General features: G+C 32.1%; 1 protein-coding gene across 2 annotated transcripts; it reads left to right on the forward strand.

Annotated features, from left to right (window-relative positions):
- The first annotated feature begins 133 nt into the window (after nucleotides 1-133).
- Nucleotides 134-27,057, forward strand: LOC128191977 (collagen alpha-3(VI) chain-like). Of its 2 annotated transcripts, XM_052864376.1 has the most exons (21): nucleotides 135-350; nucleotides 3,711-3,947; nucleotides 4,545-4,691; nucleotides 6,650-7,093; nucleotides 7,194-7,367; nucleotides 7,456-7,884; nucleotides 8,044-8,208; nucleotides 8,464-8,865; nucleotides 8,945-9,106; nucleotides 9,565-10,002; nucleotides 10,261-10,428; nucleotides 10,543-10,962; nucleotides 11,111-11,293; nucleotides 11,614-11,685; nucleotides 11,798-11,962; nucleotides 12,048-12,120; nucleotides 12,211-12,380; nucleotides 21,688-21,873; nucleotides 23,501-23,628; nucleotides 23,736-24,078; nucleotides 25,733-27,057. In XM_052864376.1, exons 1-21 carry the CDS (start codon nucleotides 281-283, stop codon nucleotides 25,846-25,848), a joined length of 4,692 nt encoding a protein of 1,563 aa, XP_052720336.1. In that variant the 5' UTR covers nucleotides 135-280; the 3' UTR covers nucleotides 25,849-27,057. The 2 variants fall into 2 exon arrangements, with proteins under 2 accessions (XP_052720337.1, XP_052720336.1); XM_052864377.1 differs by lacking the exon at nucleotides 25,733-27,057 and having other exon boundaries at nucleotides 134-350; nucleotides 23,568-23,628; nucleotides 23,736-23,903.
- Nucleotides 27,058-27,112: the final 55 nt, after the last annotated feature.

A 27,112-nucleotide genomic window follows, 5' to 3' on the forward strand; every position in this document is an offset into this window, starting at 1 on the left:
CCTGTGTTAAGATAAAAAGAGAGAACCGTTGTCTACGATTTAACAGAAAATTCTAACGGTCATATGCATGCACCAGTGATTTTGATAATGAACATGCAAAGATATTGCCCATGATGCAACATTCAGTGTAATTTTTTAACCTTGTAGTTGGGTTTTAAATGCTTTAAGTTGGTGATCAACTTCCACAAAAAACGTTCCTATCTTAGTAAATCTGAATGGATTGATTATTCTTCGATTGTCGCATAATTTTAACGACGGTTGGACAAAAAACGTGTTAGTCATGGAGAAGTCCGACGTTTTCTCCTGCTTCTACAAAGTTTTACTATGTGGGATATTCGTTCAACTCGTTGGTGAGTATAATTTTTACCAAATTATTTATACTTATCAATTTCTTTTTGCTTTAACTTCATGTAAAAACACTGATTACATTATCAATGATTTAAACATGTATCGTTACTTTTCATTTTTAAAAACACTTTTTTTGACGAAGAAGAAATGTGGGATTTATCTTTTGTTTAATAGTGTTATCCTATTTTGAAATCAATATCTAATACAGCCAAACTTCGTTATCTCCAACTAGATGGGATGTCTTACAATACTTACAACATAATACAATAGTACCTTTTGAAAAGAGAATAATAAGTATATCATTAATTTGCTGTTAAAATTGTTAATACTTTTTTAATTAATCATTGAATGCTGAGAGTCGATCACATCGAATTCGCGTATTATTACTTTCTTGAGCAAGTTTCGTCATTAGTCAAATTGTGCACAACATGTTAATGTATTTAGTTTTGGAAAGTCTCGTTGCTTGTAATTGTATTGTCTTGGTCTTTCAAGTTTCTAAATCTTAACAAGAGATTCATAAATAGGCATTGTTTCCCGTTTGCAAAAATGTTCTCTGATTTTAATCGATATTTCACTGGAAAAAAATCAATGTTACATTTCAAAGACAAATGTTTACTGAACTCAATATTTTTCTTATAAAAAAATCTACCTACAACCATCACGGTTCATGATAAAAGATGATCCGAAATGATCCGAATGTATATATAGAAAATCCATATCGTAAACAAAATTTGATGGAATTAATTTTATTTTGTAGATTAATTTAGTTGTTAACTACGACGTTAGAAATCTATATGAAGCGTTGTCAGTTCATGAATTCATGGATCTGCAAAAATTTAATTCATCTTTGAAAATCTACGATGCAAATCATTCATTATCACTGGGGTTTTTTTTCAATCGTGTGTTTTTATCAGTTTTTTACCATCTTTAGAAATTATGAGATGGTGTATCATCCGCATTAGTTTGCAATACAATATAAAAAAGAAATATCAAAATTGTTATTTAAAAACAGCTAGATTATACTTTAATTATTTGTTTTGTGATTTTATTTTGCATTGTTATGAGCAAGTTACAACAGAAATATTTAAACGTTGTTAAAATCATTAAGAGTAAGCGCTTCTAACAAAGAACGAATTTATTTGTTTTTACTAAAGGAATATGCTTTCAAAAGTAAATATCAAGTGTTCTACTAGTATTCGAATAAGGAGGAATTTAAAAAAATATGTATCTACATACATATAAAGGTTTATTTTAGTTTTTAGTAATCATTTATGAATTTGAAATTTCATATTTAGTTTAATATATTTGACATGAAATACAGTCTTCGGAGATGGTCTTGTTGATACCTAACTTACATGATATATTTTTTTCCATTAAATATCCTTATTTAATTGAGTAAAACAAATAATATCGACAAACAAAAGGAGATACGTCATTTCGACCAGTCAATGGGCATTATTTCCAATTATCATTGGTTTTATGCAATCCTAAATTGTAGAGACGACAGTTTATGCGATATGGCCATGTTCCGAAGTACTGGTGCATATAGTTGCATAAATAAAAAACAATCGATATCATGATAATCTTGTCAATCAATTTAGTAGGTGATGTCTATATTTTGGTTTAAATGTTCGACGTACAATTAATAACCTTGAAGTTGAAAGATAGATTACAAAATTTTTTCAATACATTATAAATGGTAAATAGCATTGGGAGATTTGAAATGTCATACGACTGCCTAACGCCATTGTTGACTATATTTTCTGCCAACAGTTAATTACAAATAACTGGTAGATTTCATTATGAAATTGTGATTTCACAGTGATTGTTTAATTTTCTTATTTCTATATTGCTATATCTATCTTGCTTTAAAAACGACCACATTATGTTTTTGGGAGAATTTTGAGCCATGTTATTGCAACTTAACGAGGCCGGGTCTAATTAGTTCTGCCCTAGATTTTTTAATGAAATTTTTTACCTGAATTTCTACCGATACAATTATTATTTTAAGATTAAAAAATAAGACATTTACCACACCGTTTGTTTAGGGGGTCATCTCAAAGTTTGTTAATCTTTAACATAGGACCCTATGGGATTTCGCTTGAAATGTATCAATTTTGCACATTTTTTAAAACTTCTGCCCTAGGGATTTCTTTTTCTGTTCTACATATTAAAGTTACTGCTAAAAGGCATCAAATGGTCAAATAAAAAAAACCTTTTACCTCCTGGTTTGTTCCAGGGGTCTTATCAAGGTTGATTTTTGTATGCCAAATTTCCCAGATTTGTCAGATAATGGCTATTTTTTATTTGACAAACGCGGAAAAGGTGATCTTTATAGTATTATGAAAGCATTCAGACATATTTAAGTAATAAAAAAATATATAACATCACATATTAAGGGTCATTAATATAAATTACATGGTTACTGTCTTGAAATAATATTATATGAATTAAGCTATATTTAGGCGGGTTAAGAAAACGTGACAGAGGGTTAGGCCTGCTGAACACTCTTCACGTTTTCGACCCGAGCCCAAATATAGCTTATACTTCGAAACAGATATGTTTATTCCACAATATAACATTAATTTTACGCATTAAACGAGCCATTTTCAACAAATTTCGCTGAATATCTGCAGTTGAAACTATCGCGCCATGGCGTCAACCAAGCAAAAAAATGACGTCACAATACAAATGAAACGCTGCGCGAAAGCGTGCGTACTCGTTCTGTTCTCGGCCTCGTTAATATATTATTTTATAGGTCAATCAAATATATTTTCAAATGGGCATTTACATTTTAAAGACCACTATAAGTTCTTTATTATTCTTCATATATATTTGTATTTTGTATTTATTTAGGAAAACTGAAAAAAAGGTTGTTCTAGTTCAAAGATTCTATCTTAAAGCCAAGACTTTAATATATACCAAAGTTTGATTAACTTGTAAAACATGTCAAAGACAATTAGGCAAACGTTTAAACTTTTATGATAAAAAATTATTTTTGGAAATGACAGTCACGTAAATGTGATATGCCGATATTTTCAAAAGCTACTTCTTAAGAGAAATACACATTTAATATTCAAAAATACTCATTTTAAAAATTGAATCGAATATGCGAAAAAAGTACTCCTACATTCATTGATACAATACATGTATTATTATAAAAATACATTTATATTCACCTTTTCAATCATGTTAGTAAATCTCTCTATTAAAACACTTTAAATCTTGCATTCAGAAAGTTTAAATAACCACGGCTTCAGATTAGAGTGATCTAATGAATTTCGCCAACATGTAGCGTTTGACCTTAGCGATAATTATGTAAATTACTCATGACAAGCTGTCTTTTTTCACATTTATTTCAGGAAGCTATTACCTCTCACAACCAAGCTCTTCCACCAAATCCTGTCTATCTGGGCAGTTCATGACTATTACTTACGGACGATGGTACTGCCACAATGGTACAGCAACCGTCACAACCAGAATGAATTCCAATTGTAACTACAATACCCAATGTACCATAGTCGCAGACAACTCCTGGACTGGAATCAATCCTTGTCTTGGAATTTGGAAAACTCTTTACTGGACATCTACTTGCTCAGGTCAGATTTGATATAGATACCAAATTTGGACAACGATTCTACTGATAAGAACAAAATATAGAATCCCAGTCTTCTCCGGAATATAAAATTTGACTTTTGAAAACATTTGCAATCATAAAATCTGATTTTGTAAAATTTTTAATCTAACTCCACTTCCAAAACTGCAACTAAATTCTTCCTTTTTTCCCGTATCCGCTGTATTAGTTTTTGTAATATTTTAGTTACGTCTTTTTCCAAAACTAAGGGAACCTTAGTGTCTAAATACACGAATACAAAGAGTTATACAAAGTCTGAGTGCTGTAGAAAGTTGTTAAATGAACTGCACTGAAACATTTCTTGATTACCTTGCAACTTGCATCTACACCTTCAGAGAACAGTACCGCTGTACAATACCAAAAAACACATCGTGCAATGAACGAATGTTGTAGTTTCTTATCAAAATATATGTTCTATTGTAAAAATGCTATTATTGGTATCTAAATGAAACTTAATACAACCAAGATATATATGAAATAAGGAATGATTGTAAAACTTCCATTACCATCACTATAACAAGATGAGAAGATATGGTAAGAATTGTATTTACAAATTTTTCAGCAATTTGGGGAGAATGGATTTCATGGTCTAACTGTCCCGTAGACTGTACCACTCACAACCAATACCGGAACAGACCATGTCAAAAGCCTATTTCATGCGGATCAGCCCCAACAGAGTACATTCCTTGTAAACGTTTGGGGTGCTACTGTGAGTTTATTTCAATGAAGTTGACAAAGTTTATTTGGAAAAAAATGTCACTTCTCAATCTTTGTGTTAGTTGCTGTTTATGATATATTTAACACAATGGAAATAAAGTATAGGGACTGTCCAATGAGTAAGATATGCTATTTTCATATAGATGATCATAAATCAGTGGTGCTTCGTCAAACCTGCGTTGTCCGTCCGTTCACAATTTATTTCTAACGTTTTCTTGTAAACTACAAGACAATTGTTGCCATTTTCGAAATTAAGCATCTCTAAGATAAGATGAATCTAAATTTAAAAAAATTCTTATCACCGCAGTGAATCATGGGCGGGACCAAATATACAAAATACAAAAAAGCTCTGTTTACGCACATACGGGAAAACTGCATAAAGCCCCTTACTAAAATTGTGAAATTCATAACACCGGCTGGGTCAGGAGTTAGGATCCTAGGGCGAGACAAGTGTTGTCACATAGTGAACATTTATGTAAACACTATTGAATCTTTTTTTTAATCCTCCCCTCTACGTATACTCCAATATAAATTTGAGAAAAACTGAATGCATGATTATGATTTTTATAAAACTCTCTTTCAGATTTGTTTGTAAAACTCAAGGCCCTTGCATTACAGAATTTGGTCAAATATAGCCATGAAGAAAAATGTATTAATATTTAGAAAATCTTTTTTTTCTCATATTTATTTACGTGTCAATAATATCCTTTACCTACCTTTTGAAATTTATGACCCCTGGGTCAAGGGTTCAGGCCCTCAGGCTGCGCCATATGACATTTGGCCATATAGTAATAACGTATTAAGTCTTTTTCTGAACTTTCAGATTAATGGTAGATAAACTGAATGCATGATTAAGATATCCATGAAGCCTTTCGCCTAACTTCTGAAATGCATAACTATGCATGTACTCCGCCTAACTTCTGAAATGCATAGTCTTTGGTTCAGAGGTCCAAACCTTTGTACGAGACCAATATGGTCATATAGCGAAAATGTATTTAATTTTAGAATTTCATCTCTTCTTCCACAGTAGGGGTAATCTAAACTGCATGCATGGTTATGAAGTCCATGGGGCCATCTTCTTTAATTCTTACATTCAGCACTCCTTGAAAAGGGCCAATATGGTCACCTAGTTAAAAAATGTTTGCAATTGTATAATACATGTATTTTCTCTGTATTTTTAAATTGGCCGAATACAAACTAAAAGCTTTTAGTGTTGACGTAATTTATTTGAATTTTAGTATTCATCAAAATTAACACTCGCCAATTCCCTCCACATGAAAAATCCTTAGGTTTTTAAATTTGCCAAAAAAAACCTCATGTACAGACAATATCCATCATAACTCATTCTTCTTATAATGAAAAAAATATTGCTATTAGAAGAAACGCTTATTAAATACTTTATACAAGGAAAATATTCATACCCTCTTTCTATTCAAATAATCGTTTAATTGCAAAAACAAATGAACGCTAGCAGGAGCTTCCAGTCTTTGTTTTGTAGGAAAACAAGGAAATAAAATTGTATTACAAACCTATTGTATTCTAGACCGTGTCAACGCCTTGTTATTATTGGCAATGTCATCAAGTAAACCAATACATATTTTATGGTTTAAATCGATTGGATAGAAACCTTTAATACGACTCGTATAAATTTCAATGAAGTACACGTTTTTCGCAATTTTATCTATCAATCTGAAGTTTTTATCTCTTTTAAAGTATCGCAAATGGACATGATTTTTAAAGAATTCCTTTAAATGAACTATAATTCTAAATTTGAACTACACAAATAGTTCCTTTATTCCCTCTTGGTAATTTGGTCTGTTATCATTTCCATTTTTTAAGTCCTACCTTTATCGTAAGTACCCTTACATTATGTAAAAAAAAATTGTCATTTTTAAATCAAAATTGAAAGTTATCTGAACATTATATCACTTGACTTCTCATTTTCCTCAGCATCGTCGGATATCAGTAGAAACACCCCAAATAACCTGGTGTACTATAGTCTGACCACCGACTGTTTTGTTGCCACAGGAAGAACGTCCGTCGCCTTCAGAGCAAGAGCAAACAATGATCTTCATATCGCCTTGGCGAGTGAAGATAGCATAACTAGTGGTACCCATTATGAATTCATTATCGGAGGTTGGGCTAACAGCCGATCCGAAATAAGATACGGAATCAGTTCTACTGTTTGTGATTCTTATAGTGGCTCTGTTCTAACCCAAACATATTTTGACGAGTTTTGGATTTCTTGGATTGGAAATGACATCCGTTTTGGCACAGGGAGTACTCCTGGAAGTAATATTCGCATGAGTTGCTATCATTCAACTCCATACGACGTCAATTTTATTTGGATAGAGACAGGATGGGGTTCCACAGGGGAATGGAGATTTCCAAATGGTAATATAAATTCACAAAATCATATGGTTTTCTGATCAAGATATATTTTGATGAAAATAAATGCGTATCACAAGTGTTTCATTTTTTTCGTTTGGTCCAGATGTTGCTTGCAAACATGTTACTAATTCCGATGTCAGCATTACCACAGATGACACATCCTGCAACGGGAGAAGTTACTATGCTTGCAATACGGGATACAAACATGTCGCGGGAAACACACAACGTACATGTGGATTTGGTGGAATTCTGTCTGGATATCCTCTTGTGTGCTCTGGTATTAGAATAATTATGTAATTCTGTGAAAAAAGTGACATTATGATTCAAGCACAAAATAATACTAACACTTTGATTATTTTTTCTAGTTTCGACATGTAAAATTGACATAGTGTTCATCGTGGAAGCTTCGGCCTATACTTCATCGATTCATTCAGCATTAATGACAGCTATTGGCGATTTGGCGGGAAGTCTACAAATTTCAACAAGTAATATTTTAGCTGGAGTCATTACATATGACGATACTGTGGACCTAAACATCGACCTCAATGACTACTACTCCGCTTCGACACTGGATAGCTACATTACATCAATACCTATATCAAACGCTGCCTCTGCCGTAAACCTGGCTGAAGCTCTGCGAGTAGGATTTTACGACTTCTTCACATTATCCAAAGGAAATAGATTCACAGCTTTCAGACACTTTGTTGTGATTGCAAAAACTTATTCTTCACAGACAGGTGCCACAGTGGCCGATCAAATCAGAATGAACCTAAAAAATCAGCTTTTTACGATTGGTAAATATCAATTTATTTTTCTGTTTTGTGCATTCATTTGTGTTTTGATTAAGGGAATGTCTTCAGAAATATATTTGAATTTATTAATTTAAATTTATTTATTGAATTTATTTAGAATATATATTCTGATTTCAAAAAGTCACAATTTGTCAATTATAGGAATTTCTCCATCAGCCTCTTTAATCACGGACCTAAAAGCAATTGCGGGTGACGATAGCAGACATTTTGAAGTTAGTTCTACCGATGAATTGTATCCTAAGTTCAACAATATTTTTCAGAAAATCGCCGTTTGTTCTGATATGACATTTGAGCCATTGACGGCTGGTAGGTCTTTTTGTTGCCCTATACCAGTAAAATTCATGTAAAAAATTCAAAAAAGTGGTGTTTTATACAGTAGCAAGTGCGTAAAATACAAGATATTGTGAAAAGATGATATTTGAATAGACGATATAATAATTCTATTTTTTGTCTATCATTAACAATAAATATTCATGACAGTTACCATCATTTATATAGATGAAAAGGTAACATTTTCAAACTATAATATAATGCAATACTGTTTTTTTATTTATGTTTCAGAGTGTGAGCTTGATATCGTATTTATAGTAGAGAGATACAACTTACGATACACCAAAAGATTTCTGGCGGAGTTGCTGGAGAATATAACTATTTCAAGTACTGGCATTAAAGTCGGTATGGTTTTATTTGATTCTGGGGCGTCAACTGTATTTAGACTTGACTCTTATACTTCCTCTGAATCTGTTCGAAGTGCCATTGAATCGATCTCGGAGACGAATCATACCGACCATTTGGTAGACAAAGGGTTGATAGAAGCCCGGGACAATGTGTTTACGGCCGCTAGAGGTGATCGTGCCGATGCCAGTAATTACTACGTGATTATTGTTGGACCATTCGAAAGTTATCCGGAAGCTGTAGCAAAGGACATACGGAGTAGTGGGAGCAATTACATCTTTTCTATTCGTAAGTATTTTGTAGTATGTAAAAGTTGTATTAAATCAACAGGATTTTAAAGTTTTTTTTATGTTTTCATTATCTGCAGATATCGGAAATCAATACCAGACCGAATATCAGAAGGCCGTGGATACCTGTGGAGACTACACCAAGTACACTAATGTGGATTCTTACGAAAACCTGATTAACATTAAAAACGATATCCTTCAAAAAATCACATCATGTGAAAGCGTAAACATAACCATTCCTGGTACGTTTCACTTTTTCATTCAAGTTTTATATTTGTGTATTTTGTAAATCTCTTCTGACTGAATAATATTACGCTACGAACAAATTTGGTCTATTTTTGTAGACGATAAACAGCAGTTTACAGAAGTCAAAATGACAAAAGTTTCTTTTTTCATTGTGTATATTTTTCATTATAAATGATTTATTCAGAAAACCCTCTTGACATTTCAGTAACAGATCAACGAAAATCAGTAAAATCTTAAACTGAAAGTCAACAACATATGTTGGTAAATTTAAATCCGCCAATCGTTGTCTATTATTTTTGATAACATATGTCCATAACGAGTAAACATTTACATAAATAGGTAACATAAAACAGGATTTCTTGCTTTATTTTTCAAAATCTTTAAACAAGATAAATCATTATATGTATTAATGATATTTTATAACAATTACTCCGTAAATTAAAAAAAATTACAGATTGCCCATTAGACATTGTTTTCATCATGGAGGATACAGATGAACTAAGTGCTACGGAATTTAACGACATGAAAAGCTTTTTTGTGAGTTTGGTGTCCCGTATGGTCATCGGAGACTCGGCAATTAAGGTAGGGGTGGTGACTTACGCTGATGGGGCCACCACTGCTTTCCCGCTGAACCAGTACTCTACAGCCAATGAAGTCATTATGGGGATCACGAACATTAACCAGGGAAATAATGCATACAACAGGAGCAGCCGTTACGTGGATAAAGCCCTGAAATATATCCAGATGGAATTCTTTACCACAGGGAATGGGGACCGTTCAAACGCCGCCAACTACTACATTCTTCTGACTCATGGACCTTCTGCTGGAAATAAAGCTGCTGCATTTGGATCAGCGATCAGATCCATAGCCTCCAGTAATCTCTTCATCGTTGGTAAGCATGCTTTTGCTTTAAATTGAACAAGTCAAATCTATTGAATTGATTTTACTTTTAGAATAATATTGACACCATTTTCCGTTTGGTTATTGATTAGAATTGCTTTAAATGCATACATATAATAAGCGAACAGTTTTCTTTAATAAGGTTCAGGACACGTCTAAACTAAGTATTATTCATGAAATACTTCGGTTCTGATGATCTCTCAAGAGAATTAAGCATTAACGCACGTTTTTCAAAACTACTTTGATTTAGGTGTAAACATTTCCTCGAGTGATGACTCTAAATTTCTTGATACTGTGGATGACGACAAATACCTGAAGGCCGTCAACTTTTCTGTGCTTCAATGTATCAACGATGTGGTCGTTCCCAATATCACTCAGTGTCCAGACTCGGTCACCCCGGCTAGTTTAGTCTCTCCAAGTAAGCTACGAAAGTCCAGGAGTTTATCTTCTGTGAACGAATTTCACATTGGGTCAACAGAAATATTTGTTACAAAAATTGTATCACGTCAGGCCTAAAAAATTGTAATTTCAGGTTGCCAACTTGATATCGTTTTTATCATGGAAAGGACAGAAACGTCCTCCCATGAGAACTACGTGTTCCTGAAAAGTTTCTTCTCCAACATAGCACTGCAGTTGGATGTATCCAGTAGCACTATACGTATTGGAGTCGTTACATACGACACAGATGCATACACAACAATCGCCCTGGACGCGTACATTACACCTACAGATATCAGCTACCAGATTCTGAAATTACCGGAAGGTACAGGCAAAAGGAACATGATCGACACCGCACTGGTTCACACCAAAAATAACTTCTTCACAGCAGTTAATGGAGACCGTGCGAGCGCTGCTAATTATTATGTGTTCGCCATAGACGGAGTAAGAAGTGGCGCCTCTATCCAGGCGGAATATATTATGAAAGGATGGCCCAGCACTGTGTTTGCTATTGGTACAATAATTTTATGTTATCAAGTATTATGCTGCTTTGGATTGAACATTTAAAATTAATGTACATATAGGCACTTTATTTACTATCTTTGTTTTAACAAGCTTCAAGGAGAATTTAATTTTTAAAACAGATCGTTCTTGAATTATAGATATAAACAGTGGTTATGAAAAAGAGTATAGAAGAACAGCGGGGGATAATAGTCGATATTTTTATGCATCTTCTTATGCGAATTTATCCGCCATCGAGTCTGACGTCATCGCAGCCATTACGAAATGTCCTGTGCCACAACCAGTGACGACAACTGACGGTTCTCTTATGTACGCTGATGTTTGTAAGTTCGATGGCGTTAACGAAAACTACTGAAATTTTTTTTAAAAAAAAGTTGAAGTTCTTATAACCCAAATAGATATTATAAAGTCTAAAATCTACAAATATCTAAATGCATGCCAAAATGCAATAATAATGGGAATGGAAAATATAATGGGAACAGATTTTTAATGTTTTTATACACAAAAGTATTTGAATTCAAGGGGGAAAATGTGATAAAGCTACAAATATTTGTAATTATTTTAATTTTTTACCTATCAAAAATACCTGATATATAGTGAGGAACTATCCATTTTATTTATTACCTTTTTAATGTTTGTGAAGCTGCCCCCTGCTTGAACAGTCTCATTTATCTTTATCCGGAGGACCTAACAGAAGAAAAAGATGGCGGACTAAGTATGACGAACTATATAACATCCTAATCTTCATAGATTATATTTCTTTTCAAAAATTCATTCCATTTTAACCTATATATTTCCTCTTACTTTAGATGCTTTTGCTTTTTCAGATACGATGTACTTGATGACTGATTTTGTGTATACCATAACAAGTTGTTCACGCATCACTTCTTGGGAATTCTCCCATTGGAAATCTGGATACATTGACTTCATGGTCTGGAGGCCAAGTGGTAGTAATTATAAACTGGTGGCTTACAACACTATCTATGTTTCAGGTACGTTGTTTATCTTAATGAATTTAATGAATGATAAAGTATTTTAGGTATTGTTAAATAATGTTGAATGGTTACATTTACAAAGGTAAAAATACCACAACATACACAGTGGTTGAGTACGAGAGGATCGCCGTTCTTCAAGGTGACCTCATAGGATGGTAAGAACGATTTTACTGAAGTCTTAAAAATTGTGAATGACTTGTTTGCTGCCTTTTCGAAACTTTACCTCAAATTTGTTCTTTTACCAGGCGAAGCAAGGGAGATAACTTAGTTACAAGTGGACCGTGTTTAGGACCATGTGCGGAGGGATACAAAGCGTCACCAAACAATGTTCAAATCGGAGAGGAGTTCGATTGGACAAACTCGGGCACGTCGATCAATGGAACTGCATATGCTATTAAAGCATGCCTTGAGGACAGTGAGTCTATTATTAATAAGTATTTGTATAATATCGATACCCGAACTGCAAATCATTTTTTTTCAAGAATTTTACAATAAGACGAACAGTTGTCTTCAAAGGTTTAGCCTAGGTGGGAACATTTGTATGTGTATTGAATTGTATTCAGTAAACCCATCAAGCTAGTTTTGTAACAGTCAGTTATTGATGTTCTTTGATAAGAATTCGTATTTTAACCTTTCACTAATAAAACTTTTAATGGAACAAGCCTTGTTCATAATATGAATTGAGTAAAAAAATATGTAATTGTGAAAATGATTTTTGAAGTTCAAAAGTATGGGTTACAGTAATTGGCAATTTTTTAAAGGGGATATTTAGCTCATTTCTTACACAATACAATAAATTTACCTATATGGTAACTAGATCTAGCTAGATGAACACCTGTTGTTTCAAATTCACAATTTGAACTAGGATCTTGATCATCATAAAAAAGGAGAAAAAATTGGATTTTATAGAATCTGAAACAAAACAAATAATGGCATTCATATCTTATATCTACAATCAAAATTTCTTCTTATATTCAAATTTCTTTATCAAAGGAATGTTATTTAAAAGAGTTTTTGAAGGTAAAAAAATCCTTTTTAATTTCATTTTCATTTTATAATGTACAAAAGTAAATAAGGGTGTCTAAAATAAAGCATTATAATTTTACATAATAAATCGATTGACAGAAACGCAATTTTCTGGATATACTGCACATGAATCTTTTACTGCCATACGAGTATTTTCAAGTGTCACAACTTTCATAAACGTGCCCATCCTTTGAACCGCTTTATTTTCACTCTCCTTTCTAATTTCTTAAGCACCCTCATGTTCTGCAAAGAGGAGTCTTCCATAATTCAAAACATTTATGTTATTTGATTTATAGCGTGCTGTAAAATCCACTCCTATTGCATTGGCTACCTCCCTTTGCTCTATTTGATTCTTAATTTTTTTGGCGCTATTTTTGAAAAACATATTTTTCACATTTCATTATTAAGTACAAATTTTCCAACATGTAATAAGAGGCTTATTTTTTTTCATCTCTTAATCTATCGGTAATTTAAAAACTTGTCTCAATAAAAAATACAAGTAATAGAATATTAACGTTTTGAATTTGACTGCGAGATAGCCCTTTGACGAAGGAGAAAGGCAGAGAAATTGCAACCCTCGTGACAACCCTAAATTACGGATTATGTATAACTTACACTTAGAACACTGCAAAATATTATTCTAAGTTTTTTTTTTACACTTTCACTTCCCAATTGAAGTAATGTTAGAATATGAAAGGGATTTTTTTATTTTCTTAGCACACTATTATATATATATATATATATATATATATATATATATATATATATATATATATATATATATATATATATATACACAAAACCCACAACGTTATTTTTTACAAGATAAACGATAGGATAGGATTCACGCACGATAGGATAGCATTAACGCACAATAGAACAGTATACACGCACGAAAGTACAGGATTAACGCACGATAGAACAGTATACACGCACGATATGATAGGATTGATACACGATAGGAAAGGACAAACGATGTTCATGATAAACGTATGATTGCTTTAAACGATATTTACGAACAAACTGATAATGGCAGAATTTGAGAGAGAACACGTACAAATAAAGATTTACGTGGAATTTCTTTTTAGTAGCAATTGCTGAGTTGTTAATCATCGCTGCATCATTTATAGAATGTATAAAAATTACCAGTTAATTTTTTTCAACTAAAATTATGAGCTTTAATGATCAATAAATTTTCTGTATTGTTAAAATTGTTTTCATTGCCGAACCCCCTAGCCGATCGCCGCGAATATTTCAGTCCGAGATAAAATCACTCGGAAAATAGCGGGTTTAATTATATAAATCCAACTCTTGTATAAAGTAAATATAAAATATATCATAAGTACATTTCTTTCTTTATAAGAAAATGATGCATTAAAAAAGAATTATTACAGTCAAGTTAAATAAATATTTACGCAGATACATATTCTGCGTACGATGTGTTAATATATAAATAGTGCCTGTTTGGGAGGGTAACAGTTGAAATTGACACCCCGAGAAAACCAATGTCAACCTCCGCTTCGCGTCGGTTGACAATGGTTTTCTCGGGGTGTCAATTTCAACTGTTATCCTCCCAAACAGGCACTATTTATTTTGTTATACTGAATGTCTTAATTTTTAAGAAAATTTTACTGCTTTTATATAGGAATAACGTGAATTCTACAGCGAACCGTACGCGTATAATTTTAGCGCATGTAACATTTTTTAATGTTACCCGTTGCTAAGTGCGTTACTAACGCTGAGGGTAATAGAAAATATTATTAACTGCGTCTTAACCAATCAGATTTCAGTATTCAACATGAAAGTATAACAACATTGTTTTCATCACGACACACCCTAGCTGATTGCCGAGAACATTTCAGCCTGAAATTAAATATCACACGGAAAATAACGGGTTCAAAACACAACTCGGGTTTTAATTAAATATAAATTATATCATAAATAGTTTTTTTCTGTAAAATAAGATGCATCAAAATTATATTCCATAAAAGTTAATGTTTACGCAGTTATACACTCTGCGTACGATTTAATTTATTCGATATACAGGTAAATAAGTTACCTTGTTCCTATGAACTTCGTTTGTCCTTTTCAATGTTAACAGATATGATTTACATATAATATTGGTTAATTTTGATCTAAAAAATATAAAAATTAGTATCCTGACGGAATGTTGGATAGGATTTTACAATTCCTGTTCGATAAATATTCGTATACTGGCACTGTACCAGTTATCGGCTAAAATTTAACGTTTTCTTTCCGTAATTCCTCATTTCTTAATATTTTTGGATAAAACTTGACATACTATAACAAGTGAACTCCTTATTTATCAATCTGTTAGTTTATATCATTATTTAGAAACCAAAACATCTTTTTGTGCTTTTTAGCGCGCCCCGAATTTGCCGAGTTTTTACGATTTACTGTACCAGTTATCGGCTTCGCGATAATAACATAGTCACACCTCACAGCCTACTCAATATTTAGGGTCATGAACCCTGGGGAGCATTCATTATTGTCCCCAAGAGAGACAACGCTTGAAAACGTGCATTAACTATAGTCCGTTTCTTAATCTTATTAAAATAAATAAATTGAGAAAAGTTTTCAAAGTATTTTAATTATAAATAATACATATAACCATGAGTAAAAGGCATGAAAAAGGCATGAAAGAAGTACATTTATTTATCAAATATAGTAGGCTGGTACATGTAACCGGTGAATATTAAATGTATATTGCTTGTAGGTACATGTATAAATCTACACAACTACATTCAATTAATACACTGTGTTATGTAAAGTGAAAAAAATAATACACAGGTTGTAAGAGATCTTTTTTAAAATGAATTTTCTTAAAATGAAAATAAATTAATGAAATTGCACATATCATTCTAAAAAAATAATCATAATACTAATAGACACGAAGTTCAACATAAAAAAAGTGATACATTAGATGGATAGGATATAGTGTACAGCAATTTAAGATTTAGATGTCATTTTTCATATGAAAGGTAATTAAAACTCCATACCATTTAAACAATGAAAAGGATGCAGAAGGCCTATTTGTATCTAGTTGAATATAATGAAAATAAATTAATGACCTTGTATACATCATTTTAAGAAAAAAAGTAATAAACATGCTGTTCAAGAAACTAAAGTGATATATTATAGGAATCAATAGGATATACTATACAGCAATTTTAATTATATTTTGGATTTGTTTCCAAACATTGGAATAAAGGGAAAAAAAACCTTTTATAACTTATTTAGATTAAATAATATTCTTAAAAAATATTAATATTTGTATTTCATGGCTAAAACTGAATATTTTTCTGTCAATTTCTTCTGTTCAAGAACAAGACCTATTCTTTTATCAGACACTTTTATATATATTATGTCTATTTCCCATTGTAACTAAGTATTTTTTGTTCTGTTTGTATACAAAAGAGTATATTCAAGGGAATTAGACACGATTTGAGCTTAAAATTCAAAATTTTATATTTCCATTTTCAATATTTGGAATGGTTGATATGGGTATTTTTAATGCTTTGTCAAAATTTGAAAGTCAAATACTGAATTAAAAGAAAGGTAAAAAATTAAATATTTTTTGTTTTGTAAACAAAGCGCGAGTCTTGTTATTATTTACATATGTGCTTTATTGGTGTAAATTTAATTCAATTGTTGCTTTTTTCTATTAATAATATCATTTATGATCACATCGAATCAGTTTACCTTCTTTTCTATGAATCATTTTCTCAAAGAATTGGTAATTTCATACTTTATATTATTTGTAAACAAACATAAGACTCGAGCTTTGTTTACATAACAATAAATTCTTACCCCTGTATCTCTCTTATGACTTGACTTCTAACATTCGAATTATGGTCAATTATTCAAAATGTGCAAGTAAATCATTTTATGCATAAAGAAATTGAAAACAAAATTTTGATCTAAAATCGTGTCCAAGTCCCTTTAAAAAAAACTTGTATAAAATAGTAAGGCTAAATTCCAATTTTAAAAAAATAGCTGTTTCCAAAAATGTTACATGTATATGAGTATGTTATATAAAAACATATGTTAGTTGGATGGGTAGGAAAAATACAAATTAAGTGCACTCGATAAAAAGTTTGCTGGTATTCATTATGTGAACACAATTCATTCAGTAACATTTAAAGTTATGCAACATATTAAATAAGAATGTTATGAATGATGTGTATAGAACAAATTCTTCTGTGGTCGGCTCCATAAATCTTGAAAAGATGGTGTGAGTTGGTAAAAAGGCAGAATAAGGTTCCATTCTAATCCTCATGCATTCCATTCAAGAAATATTCATATTCATGGTCTGGAAACTAAAATAGAATAAACATAAAGTGTTAAGAGAATTACATGTAATTTGCAAACATTGTGCACTCATCAAATACTTACATGTATATATTCAATGAAGTTATTTATGGAATGTGCAATTACTAACAATGTAGTCTTTTCTAATATTGTACATACATGTATTACATCATTTTGCCACTAATTTTAAACCCAGCTGACAGTTTCTTTTTGTTATATATACAGCGTCAAAAGATAGATGCATCATGTGCATGTACTTTCAGTAATTTTAAAAGCCATAAAAACATTTCAGTACTACAAAACACTTTAAATTTGTCAAATGATTTTACAAATGAAATATGTGTACTACTAATATACCAGTAAGTCACAAGTGATATATACTTTTTAAAGCATTACATGTACAATGTATCACTTATATGACAACATCAGGAAACCTGGCTCAATCAATTCTGCACACACATGATAAATGTAATGAATGTGTAACTTCAATGGTGTAACTTCAAAGATATTTAGATATCCAGTGGACAGAAAGATATTAAATATATTGAACAAAGATCAAAGTCATAAACACTTATGTAACACTTATGTAACATATGATTGTCTGAATGAGTTTCAACTATCAACATTCTATGTACACCAAAATATGATTGAGTCAATAACAAAAACTAATCTGAAAAACATATTTCCAGCATTAGAAATTCATGGGATTTCTGCAAACCCCATTTTCTCAGAGAGTGTAAAACACATCTCTTAAAGTTTATAATATTTTCAAACTCCTGGTATTCCTTTCAGAGGTTCCCACCCCTTAAAATACAGATGATCAAGCAAATTTGCAACAAGATGCCCATATAAACCTTTCCCTTTTACACAAGACATTGTAGCTATTTAGATGACCTTGCTTGGCATTCAATCAGCTTAAACCAAATATATCTAAGGTACATATGGAAGACAAGTTATAAGTTTATTACATGACAAAGAAGTACCTTCTGGGCTTCAGCAGACATGACTGGGTCATTAGCAATATCAGATAAACAATATTTTCTATAATCCAGATCTTCAGATCATCTGGAAACCGCAGGTAAATCTAAAGATTAGAAGAAAAAAGATACACTAGCTATCATTACAAAGCTAAATGCTGTCATTATCAAAACAAAAGGGTGTGTTTTAGATTACACTTTTTTATGGGCACATGCAGTATCTGAGACATGGTCAAAACATTACCATGATAACAGCTTAACAACTCATTAAGTGGGAAATGACATATAACTACAGATAAAATTTGTTATGGCTTTTCATACTCTCTCTCTCTCTCTCTCTCTTACTCTCTCTCTCTTTTTCTCTCTCTCTCTCTCTCTCTCTCTCTCTCTCTCTCTCTCTCTCTCTCTCTCTCTCCCCATTATCTCTCTCAACATCTTTGTCAGCAATATTTCTAGTGTGGCATTATTGAAATATATATATGGTTCATGGAAGCAAGGCAATCAATAACATTAACAATAACATGTACACTGTAATTACACACACACGCACGCACTCTCTCTCTCTCTCTCTCTCTCTCTCTCTCTCTCTCTCTCTCTATCTGAGTCTATCTCTCTCTCAAACTCTCAATCGTATAATGTTATATTTACATAACAAATGCAGGCCCTTGAATCATAAACACTCTCATCGTTAATAGATAAATAAGACATAAAGTTAACAGTTTAAATGAGATACAGATATCAAAACCACATGTACAGTGTACATTGTACGTGTCGAGGAAATTCTGTATGGAAATGACTGAAAGCATGATTGACACAAACTCAATATTCTTGGAAAAACATACAATATTTTCTTAACGTATGCTACGTAACAATATGTGTAAAAACTGACTATAATACACCTGCATACACATTTCATACTAAAACATGTCTTTCAAGTAACATTTCACAACGACCATTAATTATCGACATTTTTGTAACATGTGTACTAGACATAATGCATTGTATGCTTTTAAAAGACTTTTTGAGTAGTTTAACAATGTAAGTAAGTATGTTCTTACCGACGAATGACTACTCCTTAGCACGTTTTAGATTGTTGACAAAATCGAGGATTGCTGTTCAGACTGTTTCATGCTGAACAAAATTTAACGAGATAAGGCTAATCACCCCAAACTTCGACTTCACATTAATAAACAATTGTTCTGCAACTTTAAATAATTTAAAAGCTTGCCAATATAAGAAACAAAAACTTTTACTTACTTTTTCCATTTAAACTCCTCTCTCGATTTTCACGAGTGTTAGACTGGTCTCGTTAAAATTCCGAGATATACGAAGTTTTGACTTTCTCGGGTTTTTTCATTCTTTCGTGAATATAAAAATCAGAAAGGTTCCGATTATGCTAATAAGGCTGTGAGATGTGATAGTAAAATCCGTGTTCATGTCAATTTTTTACTCTGCTAAATGTAGTTTGAATTATGCCCCTTGTGGGATCAGACTAAAGTAGTCGGGGTCATGATACATTATAAACAAAACTCATAAAATTACTTGTCTGTTATCAGACGGTAATACACCAAATCGTAGACTATTCAAAGCATAATTATGCAATCAGGCGTTCAATTGCTCTACGAATCTGTCGGAAATTTGTGAATTCCTTTTGTTTATACATGTTAAATGTATTGATTTTATATGTGAAATCAAAGAAGGGATATAATAACGTATCACAAAGAGGTAATATTCTATTTTTAACTTATTACGTCACTTCCCCCACTGCTGAAAGTGCAAAGATGTAAACTCAGCGGTAAGCAATGATCGTTTAAGCTCATGTATAAAACATATTCACGAAAGTTTTCAAGCAAACTTTCTTTTCTTTATTCGAAAAAGACGACTGAATTAAAAAATCTTGGATTGTTGTGTGCTTTAAACCCGAACTCTCAGTTTAGCCGATAACTGGTCTTAGCCGATAACTGGTACAGTACCAGTATGGCGCACCGAACGAGTTGCAACTTAGTGATAAATTTACTTGCTTATGAAAAGGCACGAAACGATTAACACGATAGGATAAACGGAAGAATTGTTGAAATTAAACGATAAACCTGATAGGATTAACGCACGATAGGATAGGATTAACGCACGATAGAACAGTATACACGCACAAAAGGATAGAATTACAATATATGTAACGCACGATAGAACAGTATACACGCACGATACGATAGGATTGATACACAATACGATAGAATAGGATTGTAAAAAATAACGTTGCGGGTACTGTATATATATATATATATATATATATATATATATATATATATATATATATATATCTATCTATCTATCTATCTATCTATCTATCTATCTATCTATCTATCTATCTATCTATCTATCTATCTATATATATCTATATCATTCGCTATGGGCAGGTATATGTCAGTTTGAGAGTTATTGCAATGTTTGAGCTTATTATATATATGTGTGTATCTATGCAATGTGTATCGGTCCGATAAATGTGTAATTTGATTACAGATCAGAAGAATGGATAATATTTGTAAAATATTCGTGCACCATTTTGAGGAATAAAACATGAGACAAATGCGTGTTTAACCGGATATTGTTAGATAAACATTGACCACGCGACAATTACTGCGGTAGAGTCAAAGGTGGCTGGTTAATTAATGGGAATAATCGCCCTTATTATACACGGTATCGCGGGTAGTAAGGATTCAATTTTTGATACAATTTCTATTACTTACTATGTTTAAAGCGATTTTTGGTCAATTTTTTTTTCTCTTCCGATTTTCATGTTTACAATGCTTCAGTAAGGCATTTTTAACAGGCAACTAAAATCTGAGTGTCATTTATTGATTTATAAGCGAGTTGCAGAGCTTAAAATTCTTTGCTATGTTAAGCTTTTGTTTACATTTTGAACATTGAACTAAAAACTCCAGTTTTAGACCTAAAATGAATTTGTTCAACGTTAGGAACTGTTAATTAATGCTTAGGATGAATAAAAAGATGGAAAAATCAGTTTGAAAAAAATTTTTACTTGTATATTGAACCTATGTAACAAAAACACGCACATGCCTTGTTTACATAATAAAGAATGTTGATCCCTGTATCGTACTTGTAACCCACCGACTGGCTCTCAAAATTCACTTGATCATTAGAAATGCATTTTAAAGCATTGTAAATAATGAAAACAGAAAAATAGAATATGACCAAAATCGTGACCATGCCCCTTTAAATTATATTTTTTCGGTGTAATGTTATCGCAAAAATTGGAATCGCAGAATATAGTTTTATACCTTTTAGGGTCTAAACCGCAGAAAATACCTGTAATACGGTATGTGTATTCAAATTAATGTTCATGTAAATAGGCTAATTAATTTGTAGATGAAGCTATATCTTTCCCCACAACGACACTCAGCGCTAAGATACCTGATCACTTACCTGTTGGATCTTTTGTTACGTTACTTGAGCCAGACGGCGCAGACTACGCTGAAGTCGTAAATTATACCGTCTTGCAACTCTCGTCGTATCCAAATTCTATGGAATATTTTAATGTTGGAGAAACATCAGGTATTTTCTTTTGTTAAGAATTTTGAATTTTTAGCTCATCTGAGCGTCCGTCTGTCCGTCCGTCCGTCTGTCCGTAAACTTTTCACATTTTCAACATCTTCTCAAGAACTACTGGGCCAATTTCAACTAAACTTGGCACAAATCATCCTTAGGCAAAGGGTTTCAAAGTAATGAAAATTAAGGGTCATGCCCTTTTTCAAGGGGAGATAATTAGAAATTAATGAAAAATTTTGAGAAATTTTCAAACATCTTCTTCTCAAGAACAATTAAGCCAGGAAAGCTGCAATTTGTGTGGAAGCATCCTCATGTAGTGTAGATTCAAAGTTGTGAAAATCATGACCCCCGGAGGTAGGCTGGGGCCACAATGGGAGGGGGGCGAAGTTTTACATAGGAATATATACAGTTAATCTTTAAAAATCTTCTTCTCAAACACTAATTAGCCAGGAAAGCTGCAACTTGTGTGGAAACATCCTCAGGTACTTTAGATTCAAAGATGTGAAAATCGGTAGGGTGGAGCAACAATTGGGAATAGAAGTTTTACATAGGAATATATAGAGTTAATCTTTAAAAATCTTCTCAAATACTAATAAGCCAGGAAAGTTGCAACTTGTGTGGAAGCATCCTCAGGTAGTGTAGAATCAAAGTTGTGAAAATCATGACCCCCAGGGGTAGGCTGGGCCCACAATGGGGAATCGAATTTTAATATAGGAATATATAGAGTTAATCTTTAAAAAATTTTATTCTCGGAAACTTATCATCCAGGAAAGCTGAAATTTGTGTGAAAGCATCCTCAGGTAGTATAGATTCAAAGTTGTGAAAATCATGACCCCCAGGGGTAGGCTGGGGCCACAATAGGGGGGAAGGAAGTTTTACATAGAAATATATAGAGTAAATCTTTAAAAATCTTCTCAGAAAATAATCAGCCAGGAAAACTGAAACTTGTGTGGAAGCATCCTCAGGTAGTATAGATTCGAATTTATGAAAATCATGACCCCCGGGGGTAAGAAAATGGGGGGGGGGGGGGTATTATCGACGTTTTACATAGGAAAACTAAGAGTAAATCTTTAAAAATCTTCTTCTCAGAAACTAATCAGCCAAGAAAGCTGAAACTTGTGTGGAAGCATTTTCAGGTAGTGTAGATTCACAGTTGGGAAAATAATGACACCCTCGGGAGTAGGGTGGGGCCACAATAGAAGGGTCAATTTTTTACATAGGAATATGTAGAGTAAATCTTTAAAAATCTTCTTCTCAGAAACTAATCAGCCAAATGATTCTTTATAATTGTTAATACTTTCACCCCAAGACAATTCTTTGGCCTCACAAGAAGGTTCAGAGTTTGATGTAGGTTTACATCCCATATATAAACAATTGTTAAGGATCTTTTTGAGAACTGCAATACTCAACATGTGATATGACTATAAAATCATCCTGTTAGAAAGGGGACTAATGATTTTAAACATAAGAATATTCAGAGGGAAAATGGATTTTATTTATACAGGATCTACATGTACTATTAGTACATTGTCCAGATAGTTTGTATCTGTTTAGGCCTCTTGTTTTGTATTCTGTTCTATGTTGTAGGATAACATCAAGTATATTTGTAAATCATCAATTTCTATTTCTTTAGGCCAAATTACAGTGGCTAAAAGGTTTGTGAAAGCCAAAGTGAAAAGTGATTATGCTTTCCTTATCAGGGCTAAAGATTCTTGCAATACCACTGCAACAGCGACAATTTCTATTCAAACACAGAATATGGTAAGCTTTTGAGATTTTCATTTCAGTTTTCATATCGTGTCTATGTGCTAAAAGCATTACACTTTCAATTTCTTCTGAATTTTTTGCTTTAATTCTTTTAATGCTAGCCCCCTGAAGTCCTTGGTATGCCAAATATAATCTCCATAACCGAGGAAACCGAGGGAGATATAGTATTGTATACAACAATTGTGGAAGATCCAAGAGGGGATAGCGTTTGTTGTTCATTAGAGAGTACGTTACCCAAGACTAACAATTTCGTGGTTTTCGGCAATGACACAGGTTTCCGTGTCAACTATTCCATCATGGCCAGCGACGCACCTGCGTTTTCTTACAGACAATATAATTCTTACATCGTAAAGTTATGTTGTGACGACGACGAAGACAAATCTACAGGAGTACTTATTGTTAACATCAAGAAACCAAACAAAACAACAACGTATGAGCCGCCGGGTGAGTTTGTCTTTAAATCTAATCTGGTGAATGATAATTGAAAAGTTTAGAGCTTGTTATCGGGTTGAGGTTATAAATAATAGATAGCCAGTTTAATTTGTCGGTAAGCCCGAATTACCTGACGTTTTCCTTTTTTTTATCGACTTTGATCGAAGAAAACTCAATAATACACCTTAAAACATACTTTTGCTGCACATTTTGTTAATGATATTGACAAACAAAAGTGTTTTGACCTAATTTTTTCGCGAGATTCAAAAATGCAAGAAATCGAAAAAAATCTTAAAAGTTCAATAGACTATGTTCAATAATCTGTTGATGGGGTGTTGATGGGATTAATATCATGGTTTTATTAACTGGGTTTTCCAGCGGGCAGGCAGCTGCCAAAAAGGTACCCTCAGTGTACCTATAACTTCTCCTAAAGTTTTCAAGATAAGAAGTTGTTCTTTAGCACATTATTTGTAAATATATCAGAGGTGTGCATATTATTACGATTTTTATTTCTGATAATTTATATTTTAAAAAATACCAGCTTTTGAACATTGTCATTTTTGGCAAAATATTGCATATAGGGTACCCTCATTGTACAGATAACTCTTTTTACAGTTTTCAAGATAGGAAGTTGTTCTTTTGCAGATCAAATGATCAAATGTACATATATCAGAGGTGTGCATATTGCTAGGATTTTAATTTCTGATAATTTATGAAAAAAATTTCTTTTGAACTTAGTCATCTTTTGGCAAAATATTGCATATAATGTACTCCATTTCACTGGATACGGTAGGTAGTGTATATCAATTCGGGGTTGACATGGATTATGGATACAGTTTACATAAAACAAAACCCGGTTTGCTGTCACATTGACAGCTTTTCACTTGTTAATTAGTTGTGAGTTGATTCAACTCCTAAATATCTGTAATTGAGCCAAAAATACCGTCTCCAGCTGGAGACGGCAAATCTCCAGTTTGCATAATCCTGACAAGTCAAATATCAAAGTCTTTTAAAAAAAAAAAGAAAATACAGGAAAACGTCAGATAAATCGGCTTATTGTTTGGATTGAATCAGGGTACAGAAGGCGGTATTAAGTAATAATATTGTGCATATCAATGCATTGTTTTCACAAAACTCTACCAGCGAATACTCAATGGACTTAGCAAAATTACACAAGATAAAGTAAAGAGTAATTTTCCAACTTTAATTTCGATATCAACGTAAAGTTGGACTTTCCTCTGTTCTTTTTATTTCTTATTAAGGTATAATACGTCAAATATAATAATTAAACTAGAAAGTGAAAAAAAATAGAAAATAATTCAAATGTTTCTTAAAATCTCTACGTTTGTGATGGGGGATATTTAATATAAGGGGTCTCGATATTTTGCCATTATCAATAAAAAGAGTTACCAGTATGGGACGTGTATTGCTTATGCAATTCTCTCAGCGTGTTAGTAACAATTGTTGTTTTGTTTTTAAATCATGAATGATGATTTTATATAAAATTATGATAACCCGCATTTCAACCAACCAAATTTACTGAAAGAATAACCAATACATGGAAGTTCTTTTGAGACAACACTTTGTGATTTAATGACGGTAAATAAAGCTCGAAATATATTTTAAATCATGACCCTTTAACCTTTGTGTTGGTTTCTTTTTTCAGGATGGTTCATGGTCTCAATAGGAATATCATTAGCCCCTATTTTCCTTATGGCATTTATGGCATGTGTTGTGCTTGTACAAACTATGTTTGTACCAGAAGAATTGAAGAAAAAATAAGATATTGTTATTACTTTGAACTTTGGAATACAGCTGTATGACAAGAGATTTTTTATGTTTTGTAAATAAAAGTTGGTAAACAAAATTGAATTTTATATAAAGTAATGTAGTATTTTCCTGTATTATGTATTTCTTGAAGAAATTGGTTAATTCTACATGATTGCAACTTTGCTTAAGCGGGATGATATATAAAATAGATTTAAATTGGTGAAAAATAACAAGATATATGATCTGTTTAAAATGTGAACTCTTAAGAAATTTTGAATATACAATTTTGTATTGATCATTTATGTATATTATGTAATAATGTAAATATAACTTTTGTTTCCGTTCGTGTGATTTTTTTTATTTCTTATGAACCGTTGCCATCATTATAGTAAACATCATGAGAAAATACATGATCTATATTCGTCGGCTACTTTTTTTCCTACTCTCCTGTATTATTTCATGAAACAAAAACTTTGTAAATGTGTTTTGCTTTTGCCTGCGTAATTAGTTATTTTAGAGCAATCATTTATGTGCTTAAATTTGTATGCTGATTGTAGCTTCATGGTATGACTATTTTTTATAGAATTTGTTTTCAATTCGTCCTTATATTTGAAAGTATTAAAACTGTGCTGGTAAATTATAGATGAATGTTACTGACACTGTGCCGAATAATTATGCCAGTGTCAAGGTGACATTTTCGCAACCGTCTAAGCTGCATGTATAGAAAATTTGAAATTTGTAATATGATAGACCATTGCTTATAGAGTTTTTAACCACCTTTGTTATTAATGTATGTTACAAGTCAGGTAGGATATTTACCTTTAAAAAAAAATTTCTACAGGAAAAAAAATTACATAGGATTTCTGTAGGATTTTTAGAAATTTTCAATATTTCCTGTAGGAAAACTATCATTATTTTCCTTGTGGATATTAATTTTTAAAGGCAAATATATCGCATGTCAGGTGGAACACAATCAAAATTAAAGTGGTTATATACCTTAAAGACAATGGTCTATTATTTGATATATATGGATTTTTAAACATCTTAAACGGGTGAAAAATGGCACCTTCGTACTGGCTTAATTATCAGGCACAATGTTGTATACAGAACAAATAAATACGATTTTTATTTTCGTCATTATTTCAAGATCCAAATGTATCAATCACCATAAGTTTATTTTTTGTATCTCAAAGTGTACATTATGTGTATAATAGATGCAACAAAAAGTACATGCGTTTTATTTATGTATAATTTTATATCATACTGAAATTGCTCT

This window comes from Crassostrea angulata, chromosome 7 (assembly GCF_025612915.1).
Source record: "Crassostrea angulata isolate pt1a10 chromosome 7, ASM2561291v2, whole genome shotgun sequence".
Lineage (NCBI taxonomy): Eukaryota > Metazoa > Mollusca > Bivalvia > Ostreida > Ostreidae > Magallana > Magallana angulata.

What these genes read in the sequence shown, in the direction of transcription:
- LOC128191977 (XM_052864376.1), top strand. Translation starts at nt 281, where the DNA reads ATGGAGAAGTCCGACGTTTTCTCCTGCTTCTACAAAGTTTTACTATGT. An exon ending in AAATCAGCTTTTTACGATTG is followed by an intron (nt 7,885 to 8,043) that starts GTAAATATCAAT and finishes TGTCAATTATAG; the next exon opens with GAATTTCTCCATCAGCCTCT. An exon ending in CAAGGTGACCTCATAGGATG is followed by an intron (nt 12,121 to 12,210) that starts GTAAGAACGATT and finishes TTCTTTTACCAG; the next exon opens with GCGAAGCAAGGGAGATAACT.